General features: G+C 33.1%; 2 protein-coding genes across 7 annotated transcripts; both read left to right on the top strand.

Moving 5' to 3' along the window:
- The first annotated feature begins 1,200 nt into the window (after positions 1-1,200).
- Positions 1,201-6,767, top strand: LOC140804938 (uncharacterized). Of its 6 annotated transcripts, none has more exons than XM_073161094.1 (5): positions 1,201-1,375; positions 4,421-4,486; positions 4,575-4,718; positions 5,211-6,260; positions 6,356-6,767. In XM_073161094.1, the coding sequence occupies exons 2-5, from the start codon at positions 4,484-4,486 to the stop codon at positions 6,482-6,484; spliced, it is 1,326 nt and encodes a 441-aa protein (XP_073017195.1). In that variant the 5' UTR covers positions 1,201-1,375; positions 4,421-4,483; the 3' UTR covers positions 6,485-6,767. The 6 variants fall into 6 exon arrangements, with proteins under 6 accessions (XP_073017195.1, XP_073017197.1, XP_073017201.1 ...); XM_073161096.1 differs by having other exon boundaries at positions 1,203-1,375; positions 6,365-6,767; XM_073161100.1 differs by lacking the exon at positions 4,421-4,486 and having other exon boundaries at positions 1,204-1,375; positions 4,652-4,718.
- Positions 6,768-7,608: 841 nt separating this feature from the next.
- On the top strand, positions 7,609-9,688 carry LOC140805782 (protein FATTY ACID EXPORT 5-like). Its single transcript, XM_073162088.1, has 3 exons — positions 7,609-7,945; positions 8,481-8,568; positions 9,449-9,688. The coding sequence occupies exons 1-3, from the start codon at positions 7,747-7,749 to the stop codon at positions 9,519-9,521; spliced, it is 360 nt and encodes a 119-aa protein (XP_073018189.1). The 5' UTR covers positions 7,609-7,746; the 3' UTR covers positions 9,522-9,688.
- The last annotated feature ends 3,367 nt before the right edge of the window (positions 9,689-13,055 follow it).

The following is a 13,055-nucleotide window of genomic DNA, read 5'->3' as shown; positions in this document are numbered from 1 at the left end:
AATGAAATTTTTACCAGGACCTTCAAGCAGAATCCTCTGATGATTCGCTTAACCTGGAAGAAGATGGCCTCCTTGGACCAGATGACCAAGGACCAATATTTGGAAATAGTGGTGTATAAATGTTTGTATTAGATTGTATGACATTGTATTCGTATTTGTATTGATATGTACATTTTTAAATGTTTAAAAAAAATCCGAAAATACCCCCAAAAAAGTATATAAAAAGGGGATAATACCTCAGTGTGAAGACACCGAAATTTTTTACCACTCACTCTCTCTCTCTCTACTGAAAATTTTTACCACTCTCTCTCTCTCTCTAAACTACTCATTCCCAGATCCAAATCCAAATCCATTTAACCATTACCCAGAAATCTGAAATCCTTTTTGATTTGTATCTTTCATTTATGTAAAGTTATTTGATTCCGAAGGTTAGTAATGAAATCTTGTTTATATATATATATATAATAGACATAATTTATCAAAAACTATAACTGATAGTGACACTGTATATAGGCAAAAACTTGTGTGAGCGGTCTCACCGGTTGTATTTGTGAGATAGATATCTTATTTGAGTCATCCTTGAAAAAGTATTACTTTTTATGCTAAGAGTATTACTTTTTATTGTGAATATCAGTAGGGTTGACCCGTATCACAGATTAAGATCTGTGAGACGGTCACACATGAGACCACTCCTATATCTACAATATTTTAAACTTTACAACATCTCAAATTCCACATTTCGACAATGGCGAACCAGCAAAAAAATCATTTCATTCCAACAAAACTAAAAAAAAAATAAAATTCCGAGCAATAAAAAGTAGTTCATTTATTCAATAAAATTAATTAATCAAAGTACAACTTCTTTAATCGGTAATTTAATTTAATTGCAACAAAATTTAAAAACAAATAACTCAAACTTCATAGAAAAAATAAATAAACTTAGTTTAAATATTTAGGAATATATATTTTTACTTCTCCAAAATTAAAATTACAATTCATTTATTGTTTTGTTAAATTTATACTGGGCTGGGCTACCGAAATATTTTCCATTCGGCTAATCTGTTACAAAGCCCATTTTCTATATAGTTGGGCCAGATGAAAAATAAACCCGGCTCATTGAAGACACGTTTCACATTACAATTCGTCTGTGCTTTACTTCTGTCACAGTCAGGTCATTTTAATAAGCCGAGCTCCAAAAAAAGCTTTGTTCATTACGCTCGTAATAAAAAAATAATCTTCTGCCAAATTATAATTAATACTCTCTAAGCCCCCAAAAACTTTGAATTCAATCCCTCGCTAGGGTTTAACGGGCAGAATTTCAGTCTGGATTTCAGATTTTTCACTCAGAAGAAATAATTCCAAATGCTTCTCAGAGGTACTGCCATTTCACCAGCCTGCATAATTTATTTTGTTCAAAATTGGTTTCTTTTTAAATTTTTTTTTTTGCACAACAATATTTTATCAGTTGTATGAAATTTCGTTGTTTTACACGGGTGATAATTTTTCTGTTCTGTGAAAATTATATCAGATGTGGTCGACGTTGCTGGTTTAGTTTAGTTGATTTAATTTTTTTGTTTCTTATTGATTTTAGTTGTTGCATGGTTTTGTGAGATTTTTTCTGGTATGCTTTTGTGTGAAGATGGCTAATCGTAAAATGGAAAGAGTGGATTTTGATGCTTATAACTATTATAGAGTTGACGTGTAATTTTAGAGTCATGTTACTTTTTTTGGTGTCTGATTCGTTTGATTATTTCTTTCTAATTCTTTATCAGTTTTATTTATTGCAATGAGGTGCAGATACTAATGCAATGTGGATATTAGTTTAATTGTGAATCGTGAATTCGCAAATCGCTGCTTCATATCCATTGACATTTTCTAATTAACGAAGGTTAAGTTTGATTACACAATTTGATATAACTTACAGTCTCTTACATGGTATTGTCATATAGTAAAATGATATTAAATCAGGTGAAAAAGCACAATTGCTTGGCATATTCTAGTTTAATTGTTCAGCCGCATGTGCACCTGGTCTTGGTGCAACTCGAACTTGGGATCTAAGCTTGGAATATCATTTGCTTTGCCATTTGGCTAATTAATTGATATTTATTTTGAAATGCACGAGTGAAAATGTTGGAAACAGGCTGAATTTCCCGGCATGTGTCAATGACTCGATCCGATTGGATAAATTGTTTACATCGAGTCCTTTCCCTTCTAATGTTTCAGAATTCTGGAAGCTAATCTATATGCTTTGCTACTACCCTTCGATCGTCGTCCTGTTACTCACAATCATATTCTATTAAATATCAATGTTTATAAGTTAAAATGAAAGTGCAATATTGTTCAAAAATGAAATTTGCAATATCAATAACAAGTTTTAATAAACCACCTCATTTTTTTGTTACTTGTCACAAGCTTTCTATGTCCAGTGGATGAATTATCTCAAATCCATTGCGAGATTCCCAAAATCTAATCGAGATTTTATTAAATATAATATGGATTTTCGTAAGTGTTTCATGGAAATATGCATAATGGCTTAAGTTTGGTATTAACGAATGTGTCCGTTGAGTTTCTGTTTTCTTGTTAAGGAAGACTTTTTATTGTCTTATTTTTCTGTACTAATTTTTGTTTTTTTCTTATCATTTTCTTTATGTTTCTCAAAGCTAATTGACTTGCTTCAAAAATAATTCAATGACAAACTTTTTGTGTATTTAGCATGCACTAACAAAATAAATTGATAATAAAATAAATAAAAACACAACATTGAGCATCTGTTATTTTTTCAAGGACGGTGAAATACTATGTGGCTAAAAATTTGATATGGCACTCAACATCTGTTATTTGAGACGTCATCACATTAATTTTTCTTTTGACCTACTCATAATAGTAGTTGTTTTCTAGTGTCAAAAGCATCTTTTATCGCTCGAGCTGGTGAAAAATTTAATTCAAAAGTCTGTCTCTTCAAGTTATAAATGTGTGTGCCACTGTGCCCTCACTGTGATTTTGTCATTCTATTCATGGCAATATTTTCATAATCCTTGTTTCAGATCCCCAAATTTCTTCTGTTAGTTTCTTTGATTTTACTTCCTATTCTCTCGAAGAAATATTTGTAGACGCTCGTCAAGGTATACTCTTCCGTATTTATTTAATGTGCTGGTTTGCCTTCAGTTACTCGATTTGTTTATTTATAAGGTATGTAAACTGTTCTATTTCATTACTAGAAACAGTTAGCAATGACTTTGAAAATCTGCCATATTTTGAGGAATGGGAGAGGTCGTTTACATCAATGTTTTACAATTTTGAAGTTTAAACATTGTAGTATGTATAATTGTATACTTTGGAGAGATGCTTATATCTATAATCTTTCTCCACCTTATGATAGATTATCAAATAATGTTGATGCCTGATGGTGTGATGCTCTCAACCAGCCTTTGGAAAGGAGGATTTTAATTGGTGTTATTGGTCTTCTTCCATATCATTGTCTTCATATTGCATGCCCCATTGCCCCCTTATTTTATCTGTTTCTTAATCTTGTTAAAAGTGAGTCAGTGGTTGGACGATGACATGAATGGCACTCAGTGCTGGCACATAGCTGGATTTTTCAGAGCTTGTTCAATGTTGTTTTTTTGGAAATAAATAATCTTTAATCATGTAGACTTAGTTGATTTATTAAGCTATATTATTAAGTGTTCAAATGAAAATAACTACGTGATGAATAAAACATAACACTAAATTGTTCAATCCCTCATGTTAGAATTTAAGGAATAGTAGGTTAATATATTTATTAGCATCATACACCACGTCTGAATAAGCTCGTTAACGATCCCTTTAAAACTTGAGTATTTCTCGCTATTGCAGATTACAGGAGCTATCTACATTTCTTACACTCAGGTTTATACATTTCCTTTGGTGATTCTCGAAAAAATCATGGAGAGAAATTTAGGAAAATATCTGGGAATTTGTTCCATTAAGAAATTAGGGAAGAGGCTTAAATTTATAATCTTTCTCATAAGAAAGAGTGAAAGAAAGTCCTTCTCAAGCACTGTATTCGAATTGATCCATATCAAATATAGATGCATCTTGGATAATGAATTTCTGAGGGGTTGTAATTTCTAAACCCAAGCCAAGACTTATAAATATAAATCCAAAACCTCTTGGCTGTTCAAACTTTTGAATAAAATAAGCTACCTGAATGACCCAATTCCTTACTGGGCTGCAATTCTTGCCACCCCATGTTATAACATACTTAAGTGTAAAGTTTCATGATTCATTTTTTTCCTGTGCTGGTAGCAACACTTGTTTTAAAGCGCTTATTCATAAACTCACAAAACTATAGTTTTTTTAATCCTTTTGTTGGCTCTATTATTTGCAGCTATTTGTTTAGTAATGAACTTATTGATCTCAATGTTTTCTCCAAGACCAGAGTCTGAAATGTCAACCGCCAAATTCATAGTGAAGTCGAGAATGAGTATATTTTTTTGTTTAGATGGTATGTATGGTTACTTTATATATTCAAACATGATGTTATATAAAAGATGATTAAAAAAAGTTGTTCACGTGAGTGCATGGAATTGCAGTGGCTGGTAGGACTAACTCTTGATTACCAACACTTCCACCGAGCTGATATTGGGATTTGTGTGTTTGGTATCTGCAGTCTTGTTGTACTCATTGTTTGGTATCAGTTTTTCTGCCGTATAAATCTGCTGAAGGGTCCAAATTGTGTGAGTATTTTTATTCTCTCCATCACGGCTGAAAGTGGAAAGTATGTCGATGAATATGAGAATTTCTAGGACCTTCTATAATAGAGGAAAAAAATCTAGACGAAATTAATGCCAAGAGAGAATATACCTAAAATAAGTTTCTAGGAGCACCATATTAAGGAAGAAAGATTGAGATGATAACCTTGTTTAACATAACGTTCAGTCTTTAAGTTGAGCATATGAATTTCTTGCCTTGAAGAAGTAGCACAAGAATTAATTAAGTGATAAATTTCATGGTAACAAAGTGCCTAGACACGGTTCCATATTAATATATCCTTTGGTTATTTAAGTTATGTTTGTTGCTTGTTATCATCATTAATCATGAAAGAATGCACGAATTGTTATTTTCTTACCTACAATGAAGTGTCTCTTTACGTTTGAGGCCTGACCGCTAGCTATTACTTAAAGAGTTTTCTTTATTTGAATTGACTAGGAAATAAATAAACTTTGCAGCTATTTCCCAAAATGAATCAACTTAATCAAGGGGAGAGCTCTGCTGGCCCTTCAGTCCTTCCTGCCAAGCGGAAACGTGGTCGTCCACGTAAAGATCCCAGTTCAAAGCATGCTAAAGCTGCTCACACACCACCTGGTTTTGTAGGAACGAAAGAATACCTTTCTCAGAGAGCTGATCAAACCAATGGAGTTGATATAATGGTTGGCCAGCCAGTGAGTGGCGTTGTTGAGGCTACATTTGATGCTGGTTATTTGCTTACTGTTCGAATTGGTAACTCAGATACAAATTTAAGGGGTGTTGTTTTCAAACCTGGACATTTTATTCCAGTCACAGCAGCTAACGATGTGGCCCCGCATATGAAAATGATCAGGAGAAATGAAGTCCGCATGCCCACTGAAAAACGAGGTTGGTCACGGTGCGAGAAACTTCCTATTCAACCAGGTGCAATAGTTCCTCTAAAACACAAATATTCATCGCCAAAAATTGCTCCTCGTGTTCCTCCAGTCGATGTGAAAGGCACTGTGGTTCCTATTTTACTTCAACCTGGCGATTTTTCGAATGAGATATCACCTTCCGATCAAATACCTTTAAACACACCCCAATCTGGTCACGTGTTGGAATTTGGAGACAATGATGTGCATATGGTCGAACCTTTAGCCATGTTACCACCGGACCGATCTATACCAGTTAGCCAGATGTTCATGGCCACACCGCCTCATCACGGCCACCAAGTGTCCATAGTTAGCGAGCAGATTAACACCAGTTCTGTTAAAGAAGGTGCCCCCAGCATCTATGACAGCGGACTAGAAAAAGGTGACCAACCAATGAAATCAATAGATACCGATACATCAGGCTCTTCGCAAACATCGGATACTCAGACAGAGAACAGTAAGGAAACATCAAATTGCTTATCAGAGGATTTAGATGGCATTTCAAAACAAGACTTGGGAAATACCATTGATCCCTTTTCATCTGAGTCCTTACAAACTGTGTCTGGTGCAAAACCTTTTTTCGATTACGAAACCGGGAAGATGACGGAGCTTTTAAAGGTAAGAAGAAACCTTAACTTATGCAAATATCTTTGTTTAACACAATACAAGTGGTGATTTCTCGCGTCTTTCTTTGATTACATAACCTGCTCTAGGCTGAACAGGAAAATATGAAAGAGAACGAGGTGCACATTGCAGCAGAACCAACTTCCATACCTGAGATTGAGTTTCCAGAAACTTATGCCGCTCAAATGGATTTAGAAAACAAAACAATCATTCCATGATCGGAAATCTTTCTGATCGTACAGCAACAAATATGTGTTTGAACGAGTGGAACGGCATTCTAGAGTCTAGACAGCTGAATGAGTATGTTTACTTTTCTCGTGGTTCATATATCGGCGAACATGTGGGAACCCTTCTCACTAGCAAAAGGATTTAGGAGTATGCTCTGTTTATCTGCAGTCAAAAGCAATTTAATGTTCATTTACATTATAGGTGCACTTTGCTGAGACTTTGTTGTCTTAAAATCCGGTTCTTACTTTTATTCTGTCTTTCAGATTCTCCTCATTTCGTTTTCTTGCTTGGTATGCTTCATTTATTTATACTTTTGTTACATGTTTTTGCGTTGTGATTATTTTGTCAGGCAAGCATTCTTGAGGAGAGGCAGATTCAATAGATGATGAGTAGAATAGTCGGGGCTCATAAATTTTCAAAAATTCAAAATTTATATTGAATTTCTTTAAAATATAAATTTTGGTTTTCTAAATATCTTATGATTAATTTTCAAGTCTGCCCCTGCCTTTGCAAAGCATGCTGCCGAGTCGCCTCAATCGATTGGTCTAATCACATGACATTCCGTTTGATATCGTATTGTTTGTTTGGCTTATCTATCTTAGAGTAGGTCTTTTAAGAGACGGGTCAACCCTACTGATATTCATAATAAAAAGTAATACTCTTAGCATAAAAAATAATATTTTTTCATGGATTACCCAAATAAGAGATCCATTTTACAAATATGATCCGTGAGATCGTGTCGAACAAGTTTTTGACTCGATCTTAAATAGGGCAATTTCAACTCCCATTTCATGTGTTTGACAACGTGTTATTATTTGTACACCCGATTAGGGTGGTAAATAAATGCATGTTTCTTTTATTATTTTTGATGCCCAATAATATCCTAGACAAGCTTAGTAGTAACTAAATTCCTATGAAAATTTCATTGTGTCAACTTCTATATGAACAAATTAGGGAAAATTTATGAGATAATTTTAGTCAACGATTTTTTTTAAAAAAAATTGAACTTTTCGAATATATTTTAAATATTAAAGTATTTTTTTTAAAAAAAATTGTTGATCGAGATTAAAATAAAAAATACACTAAAAAAATTACGGTCAAACGGAGTTGATAGCATGAACAAATGGACCGACTCAACAAGCAAGCCGTCACCATTGAAACTTTCAAGATCTTTCTTCATTTCCTCCATCTTTTAAATTTGATCTCAAAAATTTGGAAAACCCTAAATTTCTCATAAACCCAGTTCAGGAAAATGCTGGATTTTTGCTTCACGATCCCGTATGGGCTACTTTTGGTGGTAGGTGGCGTAATTGGATACGCGAAGAAAGGCAGCATTGCGTCGCTGGCTGGTGGCGCCGGCACCGGTTTGCTGCTCGTCCTCGCCGGGTTTCTCAGCCTCCAAGCCTACCACAAGCGCAAAAATTCCTACTTTGCGTTGATTCTGGAGACGGGTATTCTTCTTTCTAATCGATACTTGTTTTATTTATTTAGATCAAAAATAAAATTGGTATATGAATTGAATTTAAGTGAAATATTGAAACGAGGATAAATAATTAATTATTATATGTATGGATTTAATTATTTTCAATAATTTATGAATCCATTTGATAATTTTACTATTAATGTATCGTAATCATAATTAACCATAATATAATGGCCAACTCGATCATTAACAATAGTTTATGTACTAATCTGATTCTAATTTCAAATTAAGAAAATATGTATCAAAGTTATTTTCCATTGTTCTACAAATCTGATAACAAATTAACGGGCCTCATATTAAAATGAATGGACTTAAATTTGGAATCTCTTCATGATCCGACTTTGAGAAATATCCCTTTTTTGATATGAAGTCTTCTTATCACCATATTGAAAATGCTTAATTAACCAGGAAAGAAATATTGATATTTGTCATTTTTTGAGTTCAATCTTTGTATGGTTTTGCATTGCGTATTGATTCATTCATTTTGACGTTTCTTGGAACAGCTATTGCTGCCTTGCTAACGTGGGTTATGACCCAGAGGTATCTGCAAACTTCGAAGATAATGCCGGCTGGTATGGTTGCTGGGATCAGGTGAAGTAAACTCAAATGTGCAGTTGCAACTTGTATTGATTTGAAAATCTTTGTGCATATTGTTAGTGTATTTGAGTTTCACAAAATAGCGTCTACGATTATCTGAGCTAGTTTATAGATGAACTCGAAGAGGCTGAGTGTTATGTCAGCCCATTCCCTTTCTAAGAAAGTGATGAGCCAGTTGGTGAGAAACTTGCACTTAACCAAGTATTTCTTATGTTGCAGACAACGAGGGCTACGTTTTATATTTTAAAATATACTCGATTACAAGAAAAAATTTATTGGGGAAATCACCCTTGCTAGCCAGCCTTGGCAGTTGGCTGTATCTTGTTGCTTTATAATTTGCTATGGCATGCCTACGTTGTTGAGTTGATTTATTCATGGTATTCTGGATGTTTGTGTTTCTTGGCTAACTGATACCCAGCAGAGAGAGAGTGGGCTGCGTTAAAAATAGAATCAAAGCTCACACACCTAATGACCTAAGCAATTCTTTGCTGGATAATTTCTAGTTATAGTCTTCCGTTACGGCTGCCCCTCGACTTGCAGAGCAATTCTCATTTGTCCGAATACTATGGATGGAAATGTATTTGTAAATATTTAGAACTCTTTTCTTATCCAAAATGTTGGGACGAGACCTTGTTCTGTTCTCAAACCTTTTCGGAGTTCAACCCTACTCTCATTTCCTTTAGAATGTGCCGAAGTATCGCCTCCACTGGATACCATTTGCAACGTTCTTTCTTTATCGTTCTACATAATGGGTCAACCCTCGTCTCCCGCATTTGTCTTTGCAACTTATCTGATACTAACTAAATATACAGTAGAAAGCATTTCGATTTAACTAGACAAGCAGAATTGTTAACCATTGGTTTCTTGTTTGCAGTTTTCTCATGACTGGATTTTATCTGTACAAGATTGCAAATGGTGGCAACCATATCCCTCCGAAATCTGACTGAGTCTACCGATAAGTAAGTCCCATACAATTTCGTACTGTATGTATCCATACAGACATGTTAGAATTTTGGCTTTGGACTCACGATAATTTGATGAGATGTATTGTATTCATACAAGCATGAGAATTATGATTATTGCAGCTTCTACCATGTAATGCTTATTATTGTTATATGCTATTATCGGATTAAATGAAGTTAATATTTAAAATAAATAAAAAATGCTAAAGCTCATTTCTTTTGCTGAAACTGCGAGTCGACTCAGTTGAGTAATAGCTTAAAACATTAATATGGAGAAAGTGGCGATATTTTTTTAAACAAGTGACAATAATTTTTTTTAATATAATCGGCTAGTCTTGGGGTTTTTTTTTTAAATAAAATATTACAATTTTTTTTTTTAAAATATAACAATTCTATTAAATTCGAGGAACTATGATATTTTTTTTTAAAAAAAAATGGCCAATCTTGAGGTTAATATGATTGTTTATTAAAAATGCCACTAGGTTATATTTAGGCATATTTTTAGGAAATTGATTTTTTTTTTTTTTGAAAATGAAATGTGCTGGTTTGAAATATAAATTTTACATATATTGTTTTTTAAAATTTATTACATTTCTCAATAAAAAAATATAACGAGGCCATTTTTTTTTTTATATAAAAAAGAGGGATTGCGACTATGTGGAATAAGATCCTTTATTTTAAATGTTAAAATCTCTAGTTTGAATTAACCTTATATAATTCCTTAATATTTAAAATATGATTTTAATTAATATTTTATTCATAATTATTAGAAATCAACTGTATGTTTTATCAATCAAATAGTATTAAAAAAAAATAGACGAATCACAATTGATACTCGAGAAACTCAAACTAGTAAAAATATTCATTCAGATTGAACTCAAATTCCAAAGAATATCTTTAGTCGAGCTCGCTTGAGTATAGGGTGTATTAGTTTTTTCAACAAAATCATGCTTCTACACATCTATGAACATGATAAATAATATGCAGAAGCGGATCGAGCGTACCTCGGGCCATCGAATAATTTGTAAATTTTCGATTTTCCTCCTATTGAAGCATTCTAAGCACTCAAACTCTCTGTAGATGATGCATTTTTGTTCTTATGAGATGTGTGTTTAGAGACCTTAATCGCTGATATTTATATGTCTCATACCATCAAAAAGTGATCGCGGGAGCTTGATTGTCAAAAAGAGAGTGAGAATGCGTGTCGCAATTTTCTAAATTTGAGGCGACGTACACATATTTTTTCAAAAGATGTAGGTAATGATCATCGCCATTGTCGACACTTTTAATAATTCTCATTTTGAATTGATATGTACCACTGTTTTTCTTACATTCCCCCACTTAGCTCATATCTTATTTTCCATAGAAGAAACAAAATACATTAATCATGACGATATGTCATCTTAAAACGAGTATGACCTTCTATGTATCACAATGATTTATTTCTCTCAAATCTATATAACTTAATGAATAAAACTTATGTTTATTCGAGATCAAATTTTATTGATATTTCTCGAATCAATTAATGTGTACATAATAAATATGAGAAAATATCATATCATAGTTCCATTAGTTTGTTCTTACAACAAAATTACATAATGGAACAAAGTCCTATTCTTTCTGTATGATCTTTAAATTTCGATGGTGGCATGCTTTTAGTCAAAGGATCTGCAATCATCATTTCAGTGCTAATGTGCTCGATAATTAATTTCTTATTTTTAATACGTTCTCGTATGACAAAATACTCAATGTCGATGTTTCATGCATCGACTACCACTTTGTTATTTTTAACCATAAAAACAGCAGCTGAATTGTCACGGTATATTCTTAATGGCCTAGATATATAATCCATAATTCTAAGTCTCGAATTGAAACTCTTCAACCTTACACCATGTAAGGTTGCCTCAAAATAAGATACGAACTCATCTTCTATAGTGGAAGTAGCCGTCAATGTTTGCTTGGAACTTCTCCAAGATACAGCTCCACTAGCTAGCATGAAAATATATCCTGAAGTGCACTTTCGCGAATCAATGCAGCTAGCGTAGTCTGAATCAGAGTAGCCAATTATTTACAAATTCTCAGTTCATCTGAACATAAGCATATAATCTTTGGTCCCTTGAAGGTACTTCATCACTTTCTTTGCAGCTTTCCAGTGGTCTAAACTTGGATTACTATGATATCTTCCCAACAGCAAATGCAATGTTAGGTCTAGTGCAAACATGAACATACATCAAGCTTCTGACAGCAAAAGCATAAAGATTGTTTTTCATTGGTTCCGCTCTAAATCATTCTTTGGGCACTGACTTAAATTGAACTTATCTCCTTTCACAATGAGAGCTATACTTGGTGAACAATTTTTCATCCGATATCTCTCTTAAATTTTGTTGATATAGTTTTCTTGAGACATACCTAAAATACATCTAATTCGGTCTCTATATATCTTAATGTCAATGACATAAGATGCATCATATTTCATATCAAAGTTTTTAGAGAGAAATTGTTTCACCTCATATAACAAACATTTGTCGTTAGTTGCAAGTAATATATCATCCACATATAGAATAAAGAAACAAATCTTACTCCCACTGACCTTCTGGTATATACATTGATCCATGGGGTTCTTTACGAATTGGAATGAAGAGATAATATCATGAAATTTTAAATACCATTGACAGGATGCTTGTTTCAATCAATATATAGATTTCTTGAGCTTACATACCAAGTGCTCGCTATTACTATAAGAGAATCCTTTAGGTTATTTCATATAAACCTCTTTCTCTAGTTCTCCGTTGAGGAAAACTGTTTTCACATCCATTTGTTGTAAATCTAAGTCAAAATTTGCAACTAATGCAAGAATGATATTGATAAAATCTTTCTTAGATATAAGAGAAAAAGTCTCTTTATAGTCAATTTCTTTCTGATGAGTGAATTCTTTAGCTACGAGTCTTGTTTTATATCTTTCAATGTTGCCTAATGAGTTTTTCTTTGTTTTGAAGACTCATTTACATCCAATGAATTTTACACCATCAGGTAACTAAACAAGATCCTAGACTTCATTAATACCATAAAATTCATCTCTTCTTTCATAACATTAAACCTTATTTTTGGCTCATTACAACTCATGACATGTAAAAATGTTATTGTAAATATACAATATAATCATTAGATATAACTGATCTTCTTATTCTAGTAGATATCCTTAGGTTGTTTGGTTGATCAACAATTTCTTGTGGCTCTTCATTAACGACTCGATCTACTGGATTTTTATCAGCGATTTGTGGAACTTCAATAACCGGTTGACTAACACCCGCTTGGTTTTGAGGGGTGTGAATAATGACAAATCTATCATTTGAATAAGATGATTGTGAATTAATGTGATATTTCTAAAAAACTATGTCATTTGAATTATCACTCCCACTAATCAAGTCATTCTCAAGAAATTTTGCATTTTTTGATTCCAGAATTTTAGTGTTGTAAGATGAACAATAGAATCTGTACCATTTGGATTTTTCTGTATAC

This window comes from Primulina eburnea, chromosome 11 (genome assembly GCF_022965805.1).
Source record: "Primulina eburnea isolate SZY01 chromosome 11, ASM2296580v1, whole genome shotgun sequence".
NCBI classification, from domain to species: Eukaryota; Viridiplantae; Streptophyta; class Magnoliopsida; order Lamiales; family Gesneriaceae; genus Primulina; species Primulina eburnea.
This window is presented reverse-complemented; position numbering and strand designations above follow the sequence as displayed.